Source organism: Colossoma macropomum, unplaced genomic scaffold, assembly GCF_904425465.1.
Source record: "Colossoma macropomum unplaced genomic scaffold, Colossoma_macropomum, whole genome shotgun sequence".
In the NCBI taxonomy this organism is placed as follows: domain Eukaryota; kingdom Metazoa; phylum Chordata; class Actinopteri; order Characiformes; family Serrasalmidae; genus Colossoma; species Colossoma macropomum.
Genome location: NW_023496042.1, coordinates 241855 through 268966, shown reverse-complemented (window position 1 = coordinate 268966; position 27112 = coordinate 241855). Strand labels below are relative to the sequence as shown.

General features: G+C 40.5%; 1 protein-coding gene across 1 annotated transcript; it reads left to right on the top strand.

Moving 5' to 3' along the window:
• The first annotated feature begins 222 nt into the window (after positions 1-222).
• On the top strand, positions 223-26270 carry LOC118804345 (macrophage mannose receptor 1-like). The gene is made up of 6 exons (XM_036564834.1): positions 223-320; positions 424-485; positions 4437-4820; positions 5790-6140; positions 6251-6308; positions 25891-26270. Exons 1-6 carry the CDS (start codon positions 316-318, stop codon positions 26198-26200), a joined length of 1170 nt encoding a protein of 389 aa, XP_036420727.1. The 5' UTR covers positions 223-315; the 3' UTR covers positions 26201-26270.
• The last annotated feature ends 842 nt before the right edge of the window (positions 26271-27112 follow it).

The window sequence follows — 27112 nt, the reverse complement described above, 5'->3', positions numbered from 1 at the left end:
TTCTGACGTTCACCTGCATCTTTCTGTACACGTGATGTAAACTCATGCAAAGAGCTTTGTTTCACACTATAACTCTCAAGAGATATTCACTGGAACATGCTCTAGGCATTTCCTGGTACTGTCACCAGCTAATGAAGTAAAGTATGACTGTGATGGTATCTCTCTGTGGCTACATGCAACAAAGGTGGAGCAGTATTAAGAGAGATCTAAAGAGGTGATATTCTGTATGTGAACACAAAGTGAAGTGGAGAAGAACAGACAGTGGCATTTGCTTTTCTACAAAGCTACCAACAGGACTGTTGAACAATCATATTCATGGCGTGAGTATGACTTATTATTTGTGATATTTATTAATGCCAGTTTAAATGCAGTGAAAATGCAATGAAATGCTATTAAAACCTCAAATGTAAACCAAACTTCTAGGCTGAGAAACACATTTTCTCTCATGGATCAGAAATGGATTTCAGTTGCCTTGCTCTTCTCAGGTCAGTGTACTTTTTGTGTCTAGCTACCATTTCTTGCATTTAAATACTAAGCTAATTTAGAATTTCTTTTAAAAAACTGTTAGTCTTAATTAAAAAAAAAAACAGGTGCTTCACAGATGAGTTGCTTTGGATCATGATCAGTTTCTTCTCTTTTCCATACCCTTCTCTTTCCATATTTGTGGTACAAGTTAATATTTTTTTGTCCATAAGACGTTTCAGAACTGTACAGGCTTTTTTTTAGATGTTTTTTGGCAAATTCATATCTGGTCGTCCTGTTTTTATGGTTTACATCTTGTGGTAAACCTACTGTATTTACTTGTGAAATCTTCTCTTGATTGTTTACTTTGGCACTGATATGTCTACCCCCTGGTCAACCATCCCGAAGGTAGTTTTCTTCACTATAGAAGAAATATTCTGTCACCCACTACCATTGTTTTCCATTCTCCTTTCTTTTTATTAACATACCAAATAGTTGATTTGTGAAACTATATCAATATCAAAATTAAAATAAAAAATGTAATATGCAAAATGGCAAAGTAATCCTAAGTTTGAACTTAAATTTTCCACTCATGCATCTACGTTTGGACTCAAAATGAAATTTCAAATTCAATAATTCCATTTACATTTGCCATTTGGTGCACTAGGATTATCATTTCATTTACAAAGAAGTTGAGGCTTCATGCACAGCTTAATTTAAAGTTAAGGTAACACTTTATTTGGATGGTTCATTTTTGACAGTAAATTGAGTATGCGTTAACTATCAATCTGTAATATCCCATCCTCATGTTAGGCCACCTCCAGCTGCTAGCAGGAAACAAGGCACCACTAAGTGGTAATTAGGGGTGGGTGCTCACATGCTGGTTTCTGCTCTGTCTTGAGTTCACACTGATACATGCAAGTCTCAGACTAAGCTGGTATTCGTATATCGGTATTCATTCCTCTCTCAAGTACTGGTTTCTTGAGAATCTTCCAACGGGGGTATTAAAACTCTCTTTTGTTGAAGACGCTGCTCTGCCATTTCTTTTGTTTGGCCATAACCTCCCCCCTTTTGTTTATCAACCCTCCTGCAAGACTTCATAGAACATTATTTTGGCAGCTTAGTGGTGAAGCATTTGCCCCCACATCATGAGGTTGCGAGTTTGAGGCTTGCTTGATGTAACTGCACTTTTCTTTTTTTTAATGCTCTCAAGCCTGCATTGCCCTACATCATCAACCTTCTCTTGGGGACCACCCCCCAGAGGAAAGTTGTTTTCTTTTTTGGGTCCTGAAAAGACTGCTATGAACAAGTACATCAAGAAGGGGGGCTTCATCCTTGCATTGACTACAGGGGGTAAACAAAGTTACAGTTAAGGACCACAACCCCTTGACATTGATGACCTCAGCATTTGAGGCACTGCAGCAGGCCTCGGTTTGTAGCAAACTGGACATGCACAGTTTCTATAATCTCATTAGGGTGCGCCAGGGAAATTAATGGAAGACCGCATTTATTACACCATCTGGTCATTACAAGTACATTGTGATATCCTCATCTACAGTCAGTAGAGAAACATGCAGCTTGTGTCCACAAAGTACTTATTTTCATAATGTCTTCACTATAAGCTGGAGAAATCTCCCATGCTCAGTCAATTAACTTCCTCAGGTTGTGGTCTCCAAGAACTGTCTGAGCATGACCCAGCTAAGACTCAGGCCATCACAGAATGGCCATGCCCCACATCCCTCTGTTCAGTTGAAAGCTTTTGGGCTTTGCCAATTTTTTCCACCGATTCATACAGAACTTCAGTACTGTGGCGGCCCTGCTGACTGCCCTTATTAAGAATGGAACGGAAAATGCTTCCAGTGAATGCCAGAAGCCCAGATAGCTTTTGAAGAACCCTCTCTTATCAACCTGATTCAAAAAACATCAAGCCAGATGCCCTATCCAGGCAGTGGAACGTGTTTCCTCTGAAACAATTGCCTGTAACTATAATACCTCAAACTCGAAACATTACCTTGTTATGCTGAAACATAGAAAACACCATTAAGGAGGCACCTAAAGCCTAACTTGACCCTGGGGTGGACCCTCTGAGCAATTGTGTGTTCAGTTTCCTGTTAGGGCCCAGGTTCTCCAGTGGGGACATTCTTCCCCCTTCACTAGTCACCCAGGAGGAACCCGTGCACTGGAGTTCCTGAAAAGACACTTCTGGTGGCCCAACCTGGAGAGGGATGTGCAAGCTTATGTAGCAGCCTGCCAGGACTGTACTCAGAACAAGGAGCTGAGAACAAGACATGCAGGTTTGCTCTCACCCTTGCCCATACCATCCAGGCCTTGGGCTATGATCCCCACAGACTTTATCACTAGTCTGTCAGCGTGTCCGGTCAATGTTGTGATTATGATTGGGGTAAATCGAATTTTCCAAGGCCTGTAGATTTATCGCCCTACCAAAACTCCCCTAGGCCAAGGAGGCTGTCACGCTCTTGTTGCAGCATGAGCATCTGCTTTGGGTGGAGTATGCCCATAACACTCTGTGGAACACCTCTCTGGGCATGTCGCCCTTTGAGTGTCAATTTGGATATCCTCCACCCATGTTTCTTGAGCAGGAGCTGGAAGTAGAGGTTCCCACAGCCTGAAACTTTATTTTGTGGTATCAGTGGTCATTGCAGAAGGCCTGCACCATGCTACAAAAGCCATTGCATAGCGAAAGAAGACAGCTGACCATGGGTGATGTTTGTTTGGGTCACTCCTTCTACCCAGGGCCGTGAGTATGGCTCTCCACTAAGGATCTACAGTTAAAAGTGGAGTCCAGAAAAGTTGCCTCATGTTGCATAGGCCTTTTAGGGAGGAACATCGGATCAACCCAGTGGCCTACCGACTTTACAGCAATACCGTTTTGGGTGGACTGGAAAATTTCCAGTTTCCAGTTGATGCCATGCAGAGATATAATCTACAACTTGAGTGTCAGAGGGGCATATATTGATCTGTCATCACCTCACCCGCTAATAAGTTACATGAATTGTGGAGGCTGGAGAATTAAGTTTGTTGAAAGCTATTGGTAATGCTACAGCTAATGCTACATTCCCAAACAAGGACCCAATCTGCTGATTTTACCAGCTGGCTAGATGACTCAGCTCACTGTCTAACACTTATACCAGTGATTTTTGTAATATTAATTGAATTAATTGAATGACTGAATTCCACTTAAATATGACAAAGTACCAACAGCAGCTGTTCCCAATGCAGCCACTGTGAGAAGGTGGTTGTGTGATTTACACACATCTACGTGTACCAGTACAGTTAACGCTACTCATCTCTGTTTAAATAACATGTCAATACTAGTGTGCCAAATTGCAAATGTAAAAGGAATTATTGAATTTGAATTTTGAGCCCAACTCTTGGCATGTACAAGTGGAAAATTTAAATTTGGCCACACCTGATGTTTTTGTTGTCTCTCTGATGGATTTGTTTAGAGTTTTCATCCTAATGATGGCTTTCCTCACTGGCAGTGAGAAGGTCTTTGAACTTTACATCAATAGTTAATGGCAACAGATTCCAAATGCAAATGCCACAGTTGAGATCAACTCTAGGCCTTTTGTCTGCTTACTTATCGGTGAAATAATGAGGTAAGAACACACCTTGCCATGGAGAAAGTGAGCAGCCAATTGTCCAATTACTTTTATGCCCCTTGAAATAGGGGACTATGTATGAAAATGTTAGCAATTCCTACACCTTTCACCCAATTTGAATGATAATATGGTCAAATTACAGCTGGTAGTATGCATATTCATTATGTAATTTGGACTCTAATATGCTGTGGTAGACAGCTAACATGACAATAACTTCATTAACCTCCAAATATTGATAGACCTGACAGTATTTACTTGCTCTGCATTTATCTGTTTGCATAGAACACTGAAAACTTACCTCTACTGCAGGATAATATGACCTGATAAGACTTTTTCTTTTATTCTTCACAGGGATCTGTCTCACTTCATACGTTCCTCATCGGTATCACTTTGTGAGTGAGAATAAAACCTGGACTGAAGCTCAGAGCTACTGCAGACAGATCTACACTGATCTGGCCACCATCAACAACATGGAAGAGATGAACACACTGAAAGCCACACTTCAGAATAAAGCTGGACACCATGTATGGATCGGCCTACAGAAAGGAGATAGTCAGAAATGGCTGTGGTCTTTGGAAGATGGCACCTCCTTCATAGATGGACAGTCGTACACTAACTGGAATTCAGGAGAGCCAAACAATGAAGCAAATAGTAACTCCAGTGTTTTCATGCGGGGAGATGGAAGGTGGACTGATGAAGACTGGACAAAGACCTGGCCTTTTGTATGTTACACAGGTAGGAACATGCACTTTACACTGTATAGATGCAATAAGAATATACTGAAACTGAATTGGCATTTTACTAGAAATTGATTGATTGCCATTGTACTACAAAGTTTGTGAGCCATACAGGACTCTCAAAATGTGAATAGATCTTCATCTTACTAATAAAATAAGGGGAAAAACAGTTATATAAATAACATACACAAGCATATTGGTAATTTTACAAAATTAACTCCAACTCAACAAAATAACTTGATATATTTTTAGAATTCTACCTAGTTTCAATTGTCAGTGCCAGAAGATCTGTAATAAAAAAAGACATTTTTTTTTTTTGTTGTGGGTCCAGTAATAAATAATCTTTTTCAAGTCTTGTTTTATAGTCAAGACATTTTGCAATATTCATCGTTTTGTCAATTTATATATTTTAATTTATTTAACTAACATAAACAAACTGATCCAAATTTTCCCTGTTGGATGTCATCTGTTAAAATCTTCTTGTAGTCAGAACGCCTTTTGCTGAATCATAAAATTGACATTTTACTATCTTGTACTGTGTGGGATGCATTCTTTAAAAAAAAAAAAGTTAAGTGAAATTATAAATTGGATTTGACAATTGGATTTCACAGCTGAACAGACAAAACAGTTGGTAGTTACATATTTGTTCAGTGGTTTAAACTGATTCTGTTGTGAAAATCCAAGCTAATTTTACACTTATCTCTAAATGTTCACACAGTAAGAAACTAATGGAAATCAATTTTTGACAGAAGTTTGAAAAAATAAACACTTTTACATTTTTACATTTTAGGCAACATTAGTGCAGAAATTCAGAGATCTCTAAAGGGTGTGCAAACTTTACAGCACAATTTAGCAATTTATACTGCAGAATACTGCAACTTCCACTGTTCTTCTGCTGCCAAACACTCTTTGCAAAATGTAAAATATATGAAGGAACTGATCATGATTAACTTTAATTTTCTTTCAGGAAAGAAAACAGCAGCTACAAAATTAGTCTTGGTTACTCAGCAAAAGACCTTTCCTGATGCTCAGATCTACTGCAGAACACAGTACCGAGACCTGCCCACTGTAAGGAACCAGAGTGAGAACCAAGAGATCCACCAAGTAGCTAATAGAACCCCTGTCTGGATCGGCCTGTTCAGAGAGTCCTGGGGGTGGTCAGATCAGAGTAACTCCATATATAGGAACTGGTCAACTGGACAGCCAGATGGTGCTCTCGTAAATGAGAACTGTGTTGCAATCTTTATAAAGGGGCAGAACATGGGCAGCTGGGAAGGCTGGCCCTGTCAAACCACTTTACCTTTCATCTGCCATGAGAGTGAGCTTTATTTGACTTCTTCATGAATGTACAAATTGCTTATGTAAGCCATGTAAGAAGTAGGCTTCTCATGTAAATTATACACTTAGACTGTTTCCTTCTGTCTCCAGATAAGCTGATCTTGATCAAGCAGAATCTGACCTGGAGAGAAGCTCTGAGATACTGCAGGCTGAATTACATGGACATGGTGTCGGTTGACTCTGAAGACATCCAGCTCTGGGTGAAGGAGGTGGCACAGAAAGCCTCCACTGATCACGTGTGGCTGGGTATGCGGTACACCTGCACTCAGGGTTTCTGGTACTGGGTGAGTGGTTTTTCTGTCTGCTACGAGAACTGGGCTCCAGGTAACGGGACAGGAGGAGAAGACTGCAGCTCTGTAGAGAGAACCGGAGCGGTGCAGTCTAGAGGAGGTCAGCAGTGGGTCAGCCTGCCTGAAAACCAGAAACTTAACTTCATTTGCACCACCTATGAAGATTAGGTAGTATGTTCGTAGTAGGAGTTGCATGGACTAGTTAACTAATGTATAGAGCCTAAAGAGTAAAACTGATGCCTCAAAAACAGACTTGAACAATAAACAATAAAGTAGCATGTGTTAGCAATGGCACAAAGACATCACTTATTACAACCAGCTTAACAAGAAATTCTTGACTAACTTTTAAAAACAAGAAGGCCAGTGCTGTATTAGGCTATACCAGGGTATTGGGCTAAATCCCTCTTGTGGCCCCAACTCCAACCTTTCAACTTGTTTTTCTCAAAAGAAAAATGTTTATTTCCAGAAAATGTAACATTGTGGTACATTAAAAGATATATGCAATGAATTTTAAGATAAAGGATAATTAAATCAATATTGGGGTAGGTAAAAGTTAAAGGCAGCTAGCTATGTGTGTGAATGCCAGTCTTAAAAGTGATACTAGATGCAACCAAGGATTAAACTGGAATTTCGTACATGAAGCTTCACTTCATCTATTGGTGGCACCAATATAGGAACAATATTATTGAGATTAGTTTAGGCATTACTTGGTATTTGGTCCATTCCATAACTATGGGAACTGCTAGTGAAAATTAAGGTGGAAAGAGGGCAATTAAATTAAGAAGCTGTTGAATAGAAAGCCAACTTCAGCCTCGGTTAAAGATGAACATTATCCATGCCTGTTGACAGTACCGACATACTTTCACAGCCTGAATGGTACATTTCTGCACATAGTCTGCCATTTTCATTTCTGTTGCTCCATTGTCATTTCGTTCTTTACAATACCTGCTGGGCTAGAATGTGGGCTGGTGTATGTAAATATTGGGGGCATAAATATTAATGAGTCAAAACTGTTACATAACAGTTTAGGATTTTGAAATTTACCCATTGTACTGCCCTCTTTTATGTATGCAGGATTTGAAGCAGGAGACAGAAGTGTTTGAGGTTCACAGCACATCAGTGCCAATGTAAATACAGTTCACCTTTTCTGAACCTTTTCCCATCAAAATGCCACAAAAATTTAACAGTAATGCAAATTTACCTCAAAAGGCAACATTTGTTGCTAGGCACTATTAGCAGGCTACCGACAAAATACTTAACTGTAGGTAAATGACTCATATGATCAATTAGTTTTTGAACAACTAGTTAACTAGTAAAATTAATAATCATGCAACTCCTACTGCACACCATGAGAAGCGTATGGTAGACTGCCTGTAATTTTGCATTTTTTAATCAATAAAGCTGTGGTCTATGACCTGTACACAACATCAAAGGATCCTTATTTCAATCATACATATCTATATTTGCATGTCTAAACTATATAGCATAACAAAGACAGTAAAAATTATTGATGTACATAGGTATATACATACTGTATGTATATTGTATGTAGTAGGGCAAGAAACAATTAACCACTTTTAGTTTTATTTTTAATTTTGTTTTGCAACACATAATTCATAATTAATGTGGTGAAGTGAAAGGACACCTTCCGGGGGTGTTTTCATTAAGCATGTTCAACTTGTACAAGGTTATGTTTCAGCTTCACAAAACCTAACAAATACAGCTGTGTTAAATGATGTCTGTTAACAACTTTCAGTGGTATGAAATTACATGTATAATTTGTTATTACACTTTTACACGTAATTACACAAGTGCATCTTGATAGTTGTAATTCGAGCTGGGAATAAGAAGCAATATTTTTCACAAGTCTGACACTGCAAATGTCATGAAGAGGTAGCTAAGTGGTTGCTGGGCCATTGTTTTTAATATTCAAGCATTTCATGTTCTAAACAACACATTTCAGGAGATGGCAATTAGAAACTATTAGCAATCAGTCCAAGAGCTATTTATTCATATTCATAATCCCAAATGCAACCAGCTGTGGAACTATGTCTTTCTGTCTGCCCTGTGATGGACTGGTGACCTGGCTTCTCCTGCGACCCATAAGGACAAGCAGCTTAGAAAGTGTGTGTGTTTTATCTCTGATTGATTGTATAATGGATTACAAGGGTATAATTGATTTATAAGGGTATTTTGTTGTTGCTGTTGTTACTCTACCACCTAAAGATTGTCATATATTGCAGTAATCAGTTCACTGAGAGCTGAACCTCTGATACATTTTGCTGAATTCTGGTAAAACCTGTATGACATCATTTCTGACTATGACGAGTTGCACCTTCAATTCTGAGCTACACAATAGTATGTACAATGATGACCTTTTATGTTTAAAATATCGTAACAATATTCTGTTGCTACTGGAATATCATTTTATTTTAGCCACACCCCTGCATTTTAGAGCAGAAGGTGAGGCTCCATTCCTGTCCCTCATGGCCACCTGATGAGCAGTTAGATCCCATTGATTTTAATAAATGTGTCCCAAACTCTGTAAATCAGTGTGAAACATTAAGAATTGTCACTATGGAAGCACACATTGTTTGCAATTAATAAACTTTTTTTGTGTTGTAATGAAAGATGATTTCATGTTTGTAACTGTTCACTGCTGTGCTAGTGTTTTTGAGTTTTGCTCTAAATTAGCTAAAAGTGTCACGACTGAAACGGTGACAACTGAAACATCTGGTAAAGTTTTGTTAGTGTTATTCAACTGATCATTATTGTAGCAGTGCTAATTAGATGGTTACAAAGAAAACAGATGTTTACAAAAATTAAAGTTTCTATATTAAGATCTGTAAAGCCCATCCTATGACTGCCCTGGTGACAACATTCCGGTGTTTTAATGACCTACTAGAAAATGTGTGGTTGGGTTGCTTTTGTGTTTTTGTGGGTGTTCGGGGGGCGGGTGCATGCCACTGTGTTAGTGTATGCATTTGTGTTTGTTTCTAAGACCATGAGAATGAAACATCAACACTGTAGGCATTGTAGGGAGTGTCTTGCTTGCTAGTTTTCTCATTTTCTGAAGTTGTCTTCTTCTCAACATCTATTAATTTGCACATACGCAAAAGTAGTTAAGGTACAAAGAAAAAATACTTAAATTTGCCTTTTTTTTCAGTAAGTCAAAACTGAAAGTTTAAGATTAATCAAACTACCAAAGTAAAATATAAAATTTAAATTTTTTACTATGACTTCAGAGACATGATATAAGTAAAGAACTTTAAGCATTCAAGTGATTGTGATAATGTGCTATGCTAGGGCTAGCTCACTTTGGATGCTTGTTCGTGACACAAGTGGCATTCTGTGAAAAAAGGTTCGCTTTCATCATTTTTTGCTGTCTCTGTGCATCTCTCTATGTAAACACATGCAAAACAGACTGGCAGCCCACGGACTGTCATTTGAATACACAAAGCAACCCAACCACACATTCCCTAGTAGGTAGAAACAGTCTAAGTGTGTAATTTTTGTATTTGTCACACTTTAATGTTTCAGATCATCAGACTACTTTTTATATTAGACGAACAAAACCCAATATAAATTTAAAATACTGTTTTTAAATAATGATTTGATTGACTAAAGGAAAAATGCTGCCCCCCCCCACCTAAGAAAACGCCACAGACAGGGGAAAAGGGGTAGAAGAGCCAGCTGCCCCCCACTCCCATAATACTGGCAAATGTACAGTCCCTGGACAACAAAATCTCAGGGTACTGATCTCTTTTCAGCGAAAGACTTGGGACTGCTGTATAATCTGCCTCACAAAGACCTGTCTATCAGCGGAGATTTCAATGAGGCCATCGAGCCTGTGGGCTTCTCTGTGCACCAAGCAGACAGAACATTGTAAATAGGAGAGGTGTATGTTTTATGATCAATAATGCTTGGTGTGAACAGATGAACGTACACTTCACTAAGTCTTTTTGTTCTCCGGTCCTGGAACATCTAATCCTCTCGTGCAGACCACTGTGGCTGCCAAGAGAGATTTCAGGGGTCATTGTACATCGCACCACAGACTGATACAGATCTGGCACTCAGGCAACTGTAAGAGGCTATTAACAGGCAGGAGACCGCCTGCCCAGAGGCCGCCACCATTGTTGTTGGGGAATTTAACAAAGCAAACTTTAGGGAAGTTGCTCCAAAGTACTTCCAACAAATCTCATGCAGCACATGAACATCATGCACACTGGATCACTGCTACTCCCCTTTCCATGGGGCATACAACCCTCCCCCGACCTCCGTTTGGCAAATCAGATCACTTCTCCATCCTGCTCCTGCCCACCTATAGCCAGAAGCTGAAAAGAGTGAATGCATCATAATAATCAAGTGAATTTTCAGAAATATTAATGTGTATCAGTCGATTCGAAAAACGCTCTTCAATGTATTAGGAAAAAAAAGCTTGGTAGGAAAGTCAACATTACTGTTGCTCTCCTTGTGATGTTTCTCTGCTTCTTCACATCATGTTATGTGCACATACAGCATATTATCACTTTATATCTCTCTTGATACTGCTCTGTCACTGTGGCACAGAGAGATACCATCACAGTCGTACTTTACTTCATTGGTTGATATCAGTATCAGGAAATGTCTAATGCAAGTTCCAGTGAATTTCTCTCGAAGCTCTTTGCATGAGTTTCCATCACGTGCACAGAAAGATGCAGGTAGAAAACTAGCAAACAGCACAACATCAGAGATGAATATCAGTGTGGCTTTCTTTGTGGACTTATGTTGGGTTGCAAGAGAAGGAACTTTATGTGCAGTGCTGTGAAAAAGTACTTGTCCCCTTACCAATTTCTTCTTGTTTTGCATTTGGCACACTTTAATGTTTCAGATCATCAGACTACTTTCAATATTAGACAAAGATAACCCAAGTAAACACAAAATGCTGTTTTTAAATAATGATTTGATTTGTTGAAGGAAAAATGCTGTTCAGCCCTACTTGGGCCTATGTGAAAAAATAATTGCCCCTTTAGCTTCTAAATCAACCAGTTATCAAATTCAATTTACTGTTGAGTTCAATTCCATTAGCCACACCCAGGCATGCTCACTGCCAGACCTGATGAATCTAGACATCACTTAAATAGAACCTGTCTGCCAATGTGAAACAGGCTAGTAGGTTTCAAAAAGCAACATTTGATGCCACATTCTAAAAAGACTCAAATAGAGATGAGAAACAAAGCCATTGAAATCTACCAGTCTGGAAAGGGTTACAAAGCCATAGCTGAGGCTCTGGGACTCCAGTGAACCACAGTGAGAGCTACTATCCACAAATAGTGAAATCTTGGAACACAGCGTCTGTGGTGAACCTTCCCAGGAGTGGCCAGCCTACCAAAATTTCACCAAGAGCACACTGATGACTCACCCAGGAGGTCACAAAAGACACCTTCCAGAACATCGTAAGAACTGCAGACCTCACTACACCCCCACAAGACCACCAGCTGATGCAGTCATATAAAAGTAGCTTTGGTTAAAAAAAAAAAAGTTTGTATAAAAGTAGCATCCAGGAAAGGCAGAGTCCTTTCTGAGCAAGGATGGGTCAAGGCTTGCCAAATCCGACAGTTTAAAGATAACTTTCCTCAGCCAGGGATTGCAGGGTATTTCATGCTCTACAGTTCATAATATCATCAAATGATTCACGGAATCTAGACTGTGACCTTTAACCTCTCAGACACCTTTGCATTAAAAGCCAGCATGTTTCTGTGATGGATATCGCCACATTGAGAATACTTTGAAAAAAAAACAAAGTTAATAAACACTGTCTGTTGCTGCATCTACAAATGCAAGTTTAGACTGTACTATGCACAGTAGACGCCATATGTCAACAGCGTCCAGAAATGCTTTCGACTTCTCTGGACTCTGAAATGATCTGATGAACAATGAAAACATGCATTATGGTCTGAATACATACATATATAATATATATGCTGGCAGAATTTTGACCATGCTAGCTAATATGATATACTGTTATTAAAAGCTAGTAAGTTTTGCAAATGATAGCTGTGATTCAGTGTTGCAGCAGCCATATTTTATTTGCACACCAAATAAATATAAACTCAAGCAAACCTAAACTAAACCTACACTGGGCACTTTTCAGTGGCTTCGGACAGCTAGGCTGTTCAGTCTTTTTAGAGCAAGCTTTTCAGCTCTGTCTTCAGTCAGAGACAACAGATCATCTGTTGCTGCACAGTTTGTGTTGGTCATCCTCTAATTCTTCATCAGTGGTCACAGGATGCTCCCCACAGGATGCTGTTGGCTGGATATTTTTGGTTGGTGGACTATTCACAGTCTGTAGCCTGTTTTAAAAACCCCAGCAGCACAGCTGTGTCTGATCCACTCATACAAGTGTAACGCACATTAACACACGGCCACCACATCAGTGTCACTGCAGTGCTGACAATGATCCACCACCGGAATACCTCTGAGGTGGTCCTATGGGGGTCCAGATGGGCTACAGTCTGTGATTGTAGAACTAGAATGAGCCTATGTGGTAATTGGAGTTAATAAAATGTAAAATGAGTGTGAAAACAAGGAAGTGTATTTAATGACGTGGCTGATATAGTGTGTATAAATATGACATTAAACGTGGCATTCCCATAGGATTTCAATGAATCCACCTCTGTATTTGAATCTCTTTAGAACGTGTCATCATGTGTTGCTTTTTGAAACCTTCTAGTCTGCTTCACATTGCCTATTTAAGTGATATTTAGATTCAGCAGGTTTGGCAGTGATCATGCCTGTGCGTGGCTAGTGAAACTAAACCCCGTAGTCAGTTGAATTTGATAACTGGTTCATTTAGAAGATAAGGGGGCAGTTACTTTTTCACATAGGTCCAGGTGGGGCCGAACAGCATTTTTCCTTTAGTCAATCAAATCTTTATTCAAAAACAGTATTTTATGTTTACCTTGGGTTATCTTTGTTGAATATTAAAAGTAGTCTGATGATCTAAAGCATTAAAGTGTGGAAAAAAACAAACAAAAAAAAAAAAAACAAGAAATTGGGAAGGGGCAAATAGTTTTTCACAGCACTGCACAAGAGTTCTTCCTCTTGCAACCCAAAATTAATCCACAAAGAAACTTGCACCGATGTTCATCTCTGATGTTGATGTTCTGTTTACTAGTTTTCTAAAGTTCACCTGCATATTTCTGTGTATGTGATGGAAACTCATGCAAAGCAGCTTTGTTTTTGAAACGTGCTCCATGTATTTCCTGATGCCGTCACCAGCCAAGGAAGTAACATATGACTGATAGTATCTGTCTGTGGCTACTTGCAGCAAAGGCGGAGCAATATCTAGAGAGATATAAAGAGGTGATATGATGCATATGAACATAACGTGAAGTGAAGAAGAAGAGAAACAACACAGCGGAGAACAACAGTGATATTTACTTTTCTACCAAGCTTTTTTCCCCCAAATACATTGGACAACGTTTGTCGAAAGGACCATTAAACATTCATATGTATGGGCGTGAGTATGACTATTATTATCTGTGATATTTTTTACATTCCAGTTTAAATGCAGTGATTTTCTGAAATGCTTTTAAAACCTCAAATGTACACCAAATTTCTAGGCTGGGAAACACATTTTCTCTCATGGATCAGAAATGGATTTCAGTTGCCTTGCTGTTCCCAGGTCAGTGTACTTTTTGACTTCACCAACCATTTTATGTATTTTAATACTAAGCTAGTGTAACGACCACTATTCGGTCATCAAACAGTCGGACACAAGGGCTCGCTCTCCACTCTGTTTATTCTGGAACAGATTTTATAGTGTATTAATCTTCTCTTGCCTTAGACGGCTGCAGACCTCACATGCTGAGCATATAAAAATGAAATAAGAAGAAACGAGAAGTTCTTATAATGCAACCTTGCTGCCAAGGGAGAGTGTTAGCTAGCTATTTCTCTACCATGGCTCAGTTAGCTGAAGCACATGTCTGAGCAATAACTCGACAATAATAGCATTTATAATCAAAACTACACTCTGAGAAAATTATCACATGCTCATGTAATGTGTTAGAACAATGTTTGAAAGTTTTTAACTCGATATGAACTGAATTGAATTATATATTCATGAGAAACCACAGCAGCTACACACCGTCCATCTCAGAGCTCTCACTCGTCTGATGGAGGTACGGCAGCAGCAGAGGGACACAGTCTGCAGTGATGTCACAGCAAGAAAAGAAAAGCTCCCTAAAAATAATTATAACCTTTTTTAGAAAAATACAAATAACTTTTTACAATTGTTCTGAACCTTTTTACAAAAATGGAGTCATTTTGGTGAAACTCAATATTTTATCAACTGTTTAATTTCAACTCCGTTACACTAGTGTCGTATTTCTTTTAAAAACTCCCTTTGTCTTAATTATATAACTTAATTATTCCTATTTAGCTAGCAACTACTTCAAAATTTCAAATTTACATTCAAATTGTACATTGTGTAAGATTTAAAACCATTTTCATACAAGCCCACTTCTCCAACCCCTTATTTTTGGGTCTCAAAAAGAAAAATGGACAAATTAACAATCATATATAAATTTGTCTTTTCAATACTTGTTGGCCAATCCTTTGTAGTCAAAGACTGCTTGAAGTATGGTGCCCACACACATTACCAGATACTGGGTCTCTTCCCAGGTGATGGTCTGGCAGGCATTTCTGTCTTCAGCTCCTGCTTGTTCTTGTACCTTCCATTTTGCCTTTAGCAAGTGAAATGCATGCTGGATTGGATTAAGGTCATGTGTTTGCTTTTGCCATTACAAAATATTCCACTTGCCTTAAAAAAAATCTTTGGTTACTTTCACAGTATGCTTCGGGTCATTGTCCATCTGCATTGACTGCCGTCAACTCATCTTTTAGTAAACTTGCTGTATTCATATTTCTCGGTTGTTTACATTGACACTGATAGACCACCCCTTGGCCAACCATCATAAAGGTATTTTTCTTCACTATGGAAAGAATTATTCTGTATTAATGTTGGTTCCTTTCTCAAGTACAGGTTTCTTGAGAAGGAAAACTTCAAGTCCCCTTTGGTGATTGCTTTCCCCATTAGTTTTCTTAAACTCCCTTTTGTTTGAAGACACTGCTCTAGCATTTCTTTTGTTTGCCCTTAACATCTCCCATTTGTGTATCAACCCTCCCTCTGGGGCAGCCAGTAACGTCATTAACATCACCCTGGCTAGGACCCTTAACTTACCCTTGGTCGAATTGGATGCAGCTATATCCATTTCGGCCATTGACAGCCTTCACTTTGCGGCTAAGTCAACACTGCCAAAACAAAGGCTTAAACAAGAAATGGCTCCAAGCCATACAAAAGTGTTCCACAAAGAGCAAGCAGGTGAAACATAAAGCTCATCTTCCTCTCATAATCACAGAGGAAATGTCTTTTTTTAAATATCTTTTATTTCACTTTTAGAGCACACTGCTTTCATAGTCTGCTTTGTTTGTCATTTCCCGCATCATTCCCATTTGTTGAGGATGTTTTTGTCTTTTTTTGCCTGTGCTTCCTGGTGGGCAGTGGTAACTCTTTGGACCGCCAAACAGTACATGGGTGGTTTGAGCCTGGCTCTGAGCCACCCCAACATGCACAATCACTCAATTCACACTCTAACCTCCCTCAACAGGTAAACAGGAGAAAAAGATGTATCAAATTAAATGGCACCCACCCCTACAAAGTTGTGACTAGTAAGTTATAGTAATAAGAAACAGGCAACATGGTACAACACTAGGTAAGCAACAAACATTAAGAGAGCAGCCAAACCACAGCTTTCTTAAAAGCCACCATGGACCACATGGTGAAAACACCATGGGCCAACTGCATCTCATGACTGTCACTTTTTTCAAGGGTGAATCTTCATTCAGCCACCAATCACAGAATGCATGGTAGTCAGCTGACATCAGTCTCACCAGATCAGCTGATCCAAACATCTCCACCTAGGAACCAGAGAATGAAAAGCACAAAAGTTCCACTTATATCCACTTATACTGTACTGGTTTGTGTCTGTGCTGTTATCCGGTATTGACCAGAGGAGGATGGGTTCCCCTTTTGAGTCTGGTTCCTCTCAAGGTTTCTTCCTCCTGTTGAGGGAGTTTTTCCTTGCCACTGTCACCAAGGCTTGCTCACTGGGGGCGTGGATCCGGATTCTCTGTAAAGCTGCTTTGTGACAACATCTGTTGTAAAAGGCACTATATAAATAAATTTGACTTGACTTGACTTGACAAAAGGCCAGCAGAGGGCAGCAACAGAGGTGTCTTGGATGTAACTGATGTAAACTTCTGCTGCAAACACCGAGGCCAAGGTTTCTTTTTCTATAGTTGAGTAATTACGTTGATTAAAATCTGAATTTCTTTGAAAAATAAAAAACTGGGTGATTAATTTCTACATCACCCTTTTGCAAAAGAACCACTCCAACCCCAGTATTACTAGCATCGATTTCCAATTTGAAAGGATGCTCAAAGTTTGGGGCAGCAAGCACAGGGGCACAGCAAAGCAAAGCCTTAACCTTGTCAAAAGCTTGCTGACACTCAACAGATCAAAGTTAGTTAATGAGAGGAAATACCACGGTGACAAAATTTATACAGAATCCACGATAGTAACCTGCAATTCCTAAGAAATGCCGTAACTCACATTTTGTTTTGGGTGCAAAAAAAGTTCACAAAAGCCTCTACCTTGGCATCTAAGGGCCACAACCCCTAAGGGTTAAGGGGACTTGCCAATACCCTTTCAAAAGATCTAGCTTACTTACATAGTGTGTGGAACTGACATTGTCTACATAATCTTCCATGCTAGGCAAAGGGAAAGAATCAGAATGGGTCACTGCATTAACCTTTTATAATTTATGCAGAACCGTAATGTACCGTCAGGTTTTGAAACTAGATTACAACAGGAACTCCATGGGCTGGAACTAGGCACAACAAAACCATTCTCATCAATGGAGCACACATCATTGGAGCACTTGACATCTTCCTTGGAATGCTGGGAAGGAACTACAATCATCGTAACTGGAGCTACTGGAGTTAAATCCGTGGCAGCTTCAGGCACATCAGCACTACTAGACTCTTTCCAGGTCACATAATGTTTTAACATATTAATGTGACATACTCTGGTCTTTGTTTTTCAATTAGGTGTACGAATTACATAGTCAGTATCACTGAGTTTAGCCTCAACTTGATAAGGACACTTTGCCTCCAATGATGAGCCAGGAAGAGGCAATAAAAACAAAACCTGGTTGCCTGGCTGGAAGGAACAAGAAACAAGTTTAATAAAAGTGTTTCTTCATCTTTGACTGGGAAGATGCCAACATGTCCTTAGCAACCTCATGAGCAAAAAGGAGTTGTTCTCTAAAACCACTTACATAACCAAGCAAATGCTTTGCTTGTGGCATCTTTAAAAAGCTTCAAAGGGCCTCTTCCAGAGTGACCAGACACAAGCTGTGCAGGACTAAAACCAATGGATTCTTGATCAGTTCTTGAATGGCAAAAAGTACTAATGGAACACCCTCGTCCCACTCACAACCTGACTCGTTGCTTTCGATGTTTGGTGAAACTGTTCCAATGCGCCCTGAGACTCTGGATGGTACACACTGGAGATCTTATGTTCAATACACAATTGCTTTAACACCTGAGCAAACAGCTTGGACATAAAATCAGAACCTTGGTCTGTTTGCAAGTATTTTGGCAACCCAAAAAGGGAACAAAATTTAATTAAGGCTTTTGGAATAGTTTTTGCTTTTAGAATACACAATGGAATTGCCTCAGGAAATCAGGTAGCACTACACATCAGTAATAGCAAATACTGATTACCTGACCTCATCTTTTGAAAAAGATCCTTCACAGTCCATTAGTATAGTTTCAAAACAGTTCACCCGCAACCGGTATAGGGTGGAGAGGGGCAGGAGGAATAGTCTGATTTAGGCTTTCCTGTAAGTTGGCATGTATGACAGGAGCAACAGTAATTAACTACATCAGTTTTCAAACCTGGCCAATAGAAATGGTGTAATATGCGTTTATACGTTTTTGTGATGCCCAAGTGTCCAGACAGTGATCATGAGCTAAAGCTAATACTTGTAAACCATACAGAGCAGAAACAAAATGGGGCTACCCAGTATTCCATTCAGAATCAACTTTAGAAGAACCAGAAGACACCCACTTACTCATAAGTATGTCCTTATCCCAAAAGCAGGTTGCAGACAAGTTCACTGCACTAGCTCCCTCTGCTGCCTCCCTGCACTTTACTAGGGATGGGTCACATTTCTACTCTGAACTAAGTTGCTCTCTAGTAGCACAACAGCCTAAATCTCCGTCACTTGAACTAAAAGAAGTAGTAACGACTGTGTCCAAAGATTTTTCACTAGACTGATTATCAGCAGAGGAATCAGAATGCAAAAATGAGTCTGACACGTCAATTACATCTTGCACCTTGCATAAACGAGGGGGAATTACGAGGCGAGCTGGAAAAGCCATTGGATCATGCTCATCTATATCATTCTGGATCATCTATATCAGCGTGGATTGTACAGTTGACATAGGATCAGTCTGGAAAAGGAAGAACTTCCACCTGCTAAACTGTTCCCTAGGATAAAAGTTACACCTGCAACTGGCAACTGCGGACACACTCCAACAACTACTTTCCCTGAAACCAAGTCAGATTGTAGGTAAACGGAATGCAAAGGAACAGTCATATATACTGTGGGCCTCTACTGCCCCACAGTATGTCTCAGCAGGAAGAACATTACTAAGCAGAAAAGTCTGGGCATTACTGGTGTATGATTTATGATTTAATCAAAGAGACCTCTGTCCATCTCTGCTAATCTTCACCCAGTCTCCACAAAAGCTCAAAAGCACAGCATTTATATTTTACCATTGACTCCCCCACCCCCAGGACCCAAAAACTGAAGTCACTGAACTTAGAACTGAACTTAATGTGTTGTCAGAGCCTTAGATCCTGTCATAAATACCTTAGTGTATTGCAAACTGAGTGTTCTGTCCTAGGAAGGCCTTAGGGGGTGTTGTAAAGGCCAATTGCTATTAATGTTTAAACCATGAGAACAAAACACAGTTGACTTCTCAAGATAACCCTTCAACATTAACATGCTTACCAATTGATATTACTATAGTAAAACTAGGAACAACAACAGAAAACTAAAAAATAAAACAATTCCCAACCATCCGAATCAAACATTATCAAGTAATTAATTCTTGTGTATATCTTATGCCTCACTAAGTAATGAGTATACTGTCTTCCTAAAGGGTGTAACTTTCTCCTTACCCTATTCTTGGAGTATTGTATTTAAGATTAGAATCTTCAATTTTTCATGTTCAGAGTGCTTCTCAGGAACATTTCTTTTACTAAGACTGCATGTCCCAGTCGGTTCTATACTTTAATATATGAATGGTAACAGAAGAGAAACAGATCATTTCTTAAGTCTGAGAGAAGTAAAATTATTATCCACTCTCAATATGCCGTGCTGCATAGGAATCTTACTATGAGACACGAATGGCAATCTAGCAGTTTGGCTTCCACTTACTACCACCTAAGTGGCCTCAGCAATACTCATTTTAAACTTCTTGCACTGTAAAAAGTGGCTCTTCAGATCTACTTAAAAAATGACTTCATGTGGTAACAAGTAAATTAACTAGTTTTATTCAACCTAAATAAATACTTTGAATTAACAAATCTTTGAATCAAAGTAATTTGAGTTGAATAAAACTAGTTCAGTTGCCTGTTACCACATGAAGTAATTTTTTTAAAGTAGATCTGACAAGCCACTTTTTACAGTGTAGCTTTTCCAGAATCCATTCCTGATGGATTCATTGGAGGTGGGGGTGTGCTTGCTTTTACTCACTTGAGACACTTGAGTCGGTCCTTCTTGTTAAGCTCCATTTGTGATCGCTTGATTTCAAATCCTTGCTTCCTCATATCACTTGCCGCATCCGCTGTACTCTTGTACACTCTGGTGCCGCTTTCCCAGAATGCTCTCAGTTTGGCTGGGTGTGGCATCTGAAATTTACCCCTCTATCTCTCAGTGCCCTCTTTTCATTTTACATTTTACATTACATTACATTTGTTTAGAGTTCTCATCCTAATGATCGATTTCTTCACTAGTAGTGACCGGTCCTTGGACTTTATATTGAGAGTTAATGGCAACAGATTCCAAATGCAAATGCCACAGTTGAGATCAACTCCAGGCCTTTTATCTGCTCACTTATCGGTGAAATAATGAGGTGGGGGCCACAGAGAAGGTGATCAGCCAATTGTCCAATTACTTTTATGCTCCTTGAAATATGGGGCTATGTATGAAAATGTTAGTAATTCCTACACTGTTCACCCAATTGGGATGATCATACGGCCAAATTAAAGCTGGTAGTCTGCATATTCATCATTTAATTTGAACTCTAATATGCTGTGGTGGACAGCTACAATAACAACTTCCTTAACGCCCAAATATTGATAGACCTGACTATTTACCTCCTCTGCATTTGTCTGTTTGCATAGAACATGTGTGAGAAATTATGTCATGTGAGTATTTTAAGATAAGGGTATTTCTGTTCCACTGCAGAAAAATATGACCTGAAAAGACCTTTTTTTCTTTTTAATTTAATACAGTTTTCTGTCTGGCTTCATATGTTCCTCATCGATATCACTTTGTTAGTGAGAGTAAAACCTGGACTGAAGCTCAGAGCTACTGCAGACAGATCTACACTGATCTGGCCACCATCAACAACATGGAAGAGATGAACACACTGAAAGCCACACTTCAGAATAAAGCTGAACACCTTGTGTGGATCGGCCTACAGAAAGGAGACGGTCAGAAATGGCTGTGGTCTTTGGAAGATGGCACCTCCTTTATAAATGGACAGTCATATAGCAATTGGAATCCAGGAGAGCCAAACAATGGAGCAAACAGTAACTCCTGTGTTTTCATGCTGGAAGATGGAACGTGGACTGACGATAACTGCATGAATGCATATTATTTTGTATGTTATACAGGTAGGAGCATGCATTTTACAATGTACAGAATGCAGTGAGAATATACTGAAAATGTATTGCCAATTTACTAGTAAATGATTGATTGCCATTGTACTAGAAAAGTTTGTGAGCCATATAGAAGACTCAAAATGTGATTAGATCTTCATCTTACTATTAAAAATAGGGGAAAAACAATAATACACACAAGTACATAGGTAATATTACTGTCACGCCTGCTAGAGACTCGTCTAGTGTAACGGACTACATTTCCCAGGATAACCTGGGAGATCACGTGACGGCAGACTTCCCAATGGAGTCAGAATCCCTTGTGGACTCCATTACCCAGCTATACTATTTTGACCCTGATCTCGTTTTTGCCTGACTACGTTTTTTGCTTTCTCCTTTGGTACCTTTGCTTGTTTATGGGATTTGTGACTTTGACCTTTTTGCCTGCCTTTTTGACTCTGCCTTTTGTCTCGCCCTCTGGACTTGTTTGACTGTGGTTATGATCACCTTTGTGATCATCTATTGCCTTTCGGTTTTGACCGCCCGCCTGTACTTCGACTACGACTTTGCCTAGTGTTAATAAAGCCTGTACTTTCACTTTTATCCACACGCGTCTGAACATTTCTGACTGGTTACAGAATACCTCGCCAAACATGCAGACAGCGGATTTGGATGCTTTTCAGAAAGCATTGTCGGAACAAGGGCAGCTATTGTGCAGACACCAGTATGTCTTATCCGGAGTAACACATTCTCTGGAAACCCTCGCACAACAACAAGCTGAACAGCAGGCGCAGTTAGCCCAATTGGTGGCTAGCACGAAGGGACTGACTGGGCAACTCCAAGCTATGAACTTAACGGAACCCACGACTGTCACCGATTTCCAAACTGCTGCTGCGGACAACACTCGAAACATTTTTCCGGTTAGTAAACCTGATAAGTTTTCAGGGGACCCTGACAAATTTAGAGGGTTTTTGCTACAATGTTCTGTGTATTTTGATAACACACCGGCCAGCACCGATCAAGCAAAGATATCATTTATAGTTTCACGCTTAGCTGATAAAGCGTTAGAATGGGCTACTGCTAGCGGGGGTCACATACAGCGTCTCTCATATACACAGTTTGTGAAGGAATTCAAGACAGTTTTCGATCATCCTTACGAGGGTAAAATTAGTGGGGGAATTGTATCCAAATTACGTCAAGGCAACCGCTCAGTAGTCGATTACTCTTTAGAATTTCAGACATTATGAGTGAGCGTTCCCACAAAGGGGTTGGTTTCAAAATTAGTTTTGTTGCCTGTCACAATTTACTGTCATCCCCACTCTCTTGTGATTTTAGCCTTAATCGACTCCGGAGCTGAAGGGAACTTCATCCATGCCAACCTGGTGGAACAACTACAGGTCCCTGTTCAGAAGCTCCCGACGGTGTTGAAAGTAGCAGCATTAGATGGCGGACCAGTGGGGATGGGCACCATTTCCAGATTCACAAAACCCATTGAACTACAGGCTAGTGCCCTTCACAAGGAAGAAATTCCCTTTTAGTTTTGGAACAGTCTGAGTTTGAACTGATCTTGGGCCTTCCTTGGTTAGAGAAACATAATCCCACTATATCTTGAGCCGAGCATACTATAACTAAGTGGTCAGACTCCTGTTTCCAGTCATGTCTTCATACTCCCGTTTTCCATAGCATCCAGAAAGTCCTAATACTGACACCTCGTTTGTTATTCCTCCCGAGTATATTGACTTGAAAGAGGTGTTTAATAAACAAAAGGCCACAGAACTGCCCCCACATAGAGACTATGATTGTGCTATCGAACTACTTGAAAACCCAGTTTTACCCAAAGCTCGTGTCTATCCCTACTATGAGTATCAGGTGATGCCCTTCGGGCTCTCTATCGCCCCTCAGTCTTCCAAGCTTTCATAAATGACGTTCTCAGAGATATGCTTGGACAATATGTAATCGCTTATCTAGACGATATCTTGATATACTCTCCCAACCTAGACCTAACCATGTTAAACATGTCCGATCGGTACTTCAACGATTACTTGATCACAACTTGTTTCTAAAAGGAGAAAAGTGTGAGTTTCATCTACAGACAGTAGCATTCCTGGGTTACATCATAAGCCCTCAAGGTGTCACTATGGATGACCACAAGGTGGAAGCAGTAGTGCAATGGCCACAACCCGTGTCAGTTAATGGACTACAGAGGTTTCTCGGTTTTGCCAACTTCTATAGACACTTCATAAGGAACTTTAGCAGTATTACAGCTCCCCTGACTTCCCTGCTCAAGGGTTCCCCCAAGAGAATCACATGGTCTGAGCAAGCTGAGGTAGCCTTTCAGCAACTTAAAGAGGCTTTCACTACATCCCCCATCTTACACCACCCTGATCCTAACCAGCCATTTGTAGTCGAAGTCAATGCCTCCGAGACTGGAGTCGGAGCCGTTCTATCCCAGAGAACTGGAAACCCCCAAAAACTCTATCCCATTGCTTTTTACTCCCACAAACTGTCCCCTGCAGAAAGAAATTATGGGATAGGAGATTGAGAATTGTTAGCTGTAAAGCTAGCTCTGGAGGAATGGAGGCATTGGCTCGAAGGGGCCAAATTTCCATTCACAGTTCTGACTGATCATAAAAACCTGGAATATCTGCACACAGCTAAGAGACTTAACTCACGCCAAGGCCAATGGTCGCTTGTTTTTTCACGATTTCGTTTCAGTATCACTTATAGACCCGGGTCCCGGAACACCAAGGCAGATGCACTCTCTAGGATCTTTCAAGAAGAAATCAACCCCAAGGAACTTACGACCCCAGAACACATTCTGCCCCATGAAGTGAACATCTCCTCCATACGTTGGGAGGTGGATGAAGAAATAGAAAAGGCCCTACAGACCCTCCCAATACCCAGCCAATGTCCCCCACAAAAACTGTATGTCCCCTTGCCTTTCTGTACTCAGTTAATCACTTGGGCACACTCTTCATTAACGTCAGGCCACCCTGGTGAAACTAGGACTCATAAACTGTTAACACAAAGATATTGGTGGGAATCTATGATGAAAGATGTTCATTCATTTGTAGCATCATGTTCGGTCTGTTCCCAGTGCAAAACGCCCAAGACTTTGCCCGCAGGAAATCTTATGCTTTTGCCCGTACCAAACAGGCCCTGGTCACATATTGCTATAGATTTTGTAACTGATCTGCCCCTCTCTCAGAACATTACTACTATACTCACAGTAATGGACAGGTTTTCTAGGGGTGTCCGATTTGTGCCTTTCGCATCCATTCCCAGTGCCTTCCAGACAGCACAAGCATTGTTCCAGCATGTCTTTCAGGTATTTGGAATACCCGAGGACATTGTGTCCGACAGGGGACCACAGTTCACATCACAGGTTTGGGCAGCTTTCTTCGAACATTTAGAAGTTTCTATCAGTTTGACATCAGGTTATCACCCTCAGTCAAACGGACAGTGCGAACAAGTTAACCAAGAACTAGGAAAGTTTTTAAGGATCTTCTGTCATGAGAACCCGTCTGACTGGTCTAAGTATCTGGTCTGGGCTGAATTGGCCCAAAATTCCCTGACAAGCTCTACCACTGGATTAACCCCTTTCCAGTGCTTCCTCGGATATCAGCCACCTCAGCTACAGACTGATGTTCCCGCGGTGGACGAGTGGATGAACAGAAGCGAACAGGTGTGGGAACAGACACACCAACGGATCGAAACGGCTCTCCAGCGCCACAAGGACCAGGTTGATCGCCATAGAGGTCCAACGCCAGTCTATCAACCAGGGGATCGGGTGTGGCTAGCTACGAGGGATTTCCGCAACACTGAGGGAAGTTGTCGTAAATTGCAGCCCAAATATATTGGGCCTTTCAAAGTGATTAAGAGAATTAATGATGTCACATATAGACTTGACTTACCCCCACGTTTCTGGGTATCTCGATCGTTTCATGTCTCACTTCTCAAACCTGTCATTTCAGGACCTTTGGACGAGGTTACACCGGATGTCACCCAAACACCACTGGAGGAGATAGATGGGGCTCCGGTCTACGCTGCCCGTAGGTTGCTGGACTCCAGAAGACGTGGCGGGCTACTGCAATATTTGGTGGACTGGGAGGGGTATGGCCCAGAGGAGCAATGTTGGGTGTCGGCAAAGGATGTGCTGGATCCTGCACTTTATAGCGGATTTCCATAGCCGACACCCGGAGAAGCCAGCTCCTCGCCCCAGGGGCCGCCCCCGTGGTCGGTTGACCAGTTCCCTTCCAGCCCACCTGCGACGTTCTCAAGAAGGGAATTCCTCGGTCCAGCGCCTCGGCAGTTCGGATGCAGCCCCGGTGGTGGGCGTAGGGGTCGTCCCGGTCGAGCTCGTTCTGAGGTCCGCCTGGACTCTTTGGGGGGGGTACTGTCACGCCTGCTAGAGACTCTGAAGCTCTGAGATACTGCAGAGATCATCATGTGGATCTGGTCTCAGTTCACTCTGAGGAGATCCAGCTCTGGGTGAAGGAGGTGGCACAGAAAGCCTCCACTGAACATGTGTGGCTGGGTCTGCGTCACACCTGCACTCAGGGTTTCTGGTACTGGGTGAGTGGTTTTTCCATCTGCTACCAGAACTGGGCTCCAGGTAACGGGACAGGAGGAGAAGACTGCAGCTCTGTAGAGAGAACTGGAGCAGTGCAGTCTAGAGTAAGTCAGCAGTGGGTCAGCCTGCCTGAGACCCAGAAACTCAACTTCATCTGCCTCACCTATGAAGATTAGATAGTATAGAAAGCCAACTTAAGTCTTGTTTAAAGATGAACATCAGACATGCCCGTTGAAGGTACTGACATCCCTTCACAGCTTGGAATGGTACATTTCTGCACATAGTCTGCTGAACTAGAATGTGGGCTGTTGTATATAAATATTGGTGGCATAAATATTAATGAGTCAAAACTGTTACATAACAGATTTCTGGCTATGATGAGTTGCACCCTCAATTCTGAGCCACACAATAGCATGTACAATGTTGACTTTTTATGTATATTATTATTGTAACAACATTCTGTTGTTTCTAGAATATCATTTCATTTTTAAGATCTTTTTAATTTTTTAAAGTGTAAAATTCAAAGATTTTAGATTTACTTTGAGTTCCTTCCACCCAAATAATAATAATAATAAAAAAAAATCCCATTGTTTTGAAGTAACTGTGTCCCAAACTCTCAAGTTTGGAACATTAAAAAGTGCCACTACCAAAATACATCTGCAATTAATAATGTTTTAATGAAAAATATCATGATTTTGTGTGTGGAAACTGTTCAAAGCTGTGTTTTTAGCCATGTGCTGACTAATGTTTTTGAGTTCTGCTCTAAATTACCTAAAATTGTCTTTACTAAAACATTCACTACTGAAACATTTGATAAAGTTTTGGTAGTGTTGTCTGACAGAATTTCATTTCACTCAGAATGATATGAATGAAATGCCTATTCATAAAGTATTGTATTCTATGTAGACAGCTGATAATGCCTGGCCACGCCTAAAATGCTGACAATAAGTGTTCAATATTCAAGAAAACATTTTGATTAGACCAGCAAACCCCATTCTTTCTAAATAAGACTGACACCTAAAGCTGATACCTGGTCTTGTCTTGGCCCTTCACCCTCTGTGGCAAAGCCTTCCATATGCTGAAATGAG

Coding starts and splice junctions, on each gene's coding strand:
- LOC118804345 (XM_036564834.1), top strand. Junction 486..4,436: donor AGTTGCCTTGCTCTTCTCAG/GTCAGTGTACTT, acceptor TATTCTTCACAG/GGATCTGTCTCACTTCATAC. Junction 6,309..25,890: donor GAAGCTCTGAGATACTGCAG/GCTGAATTACAT, acceptor GAGATACTGCAG/AGATCATCATGTGGATCTGG.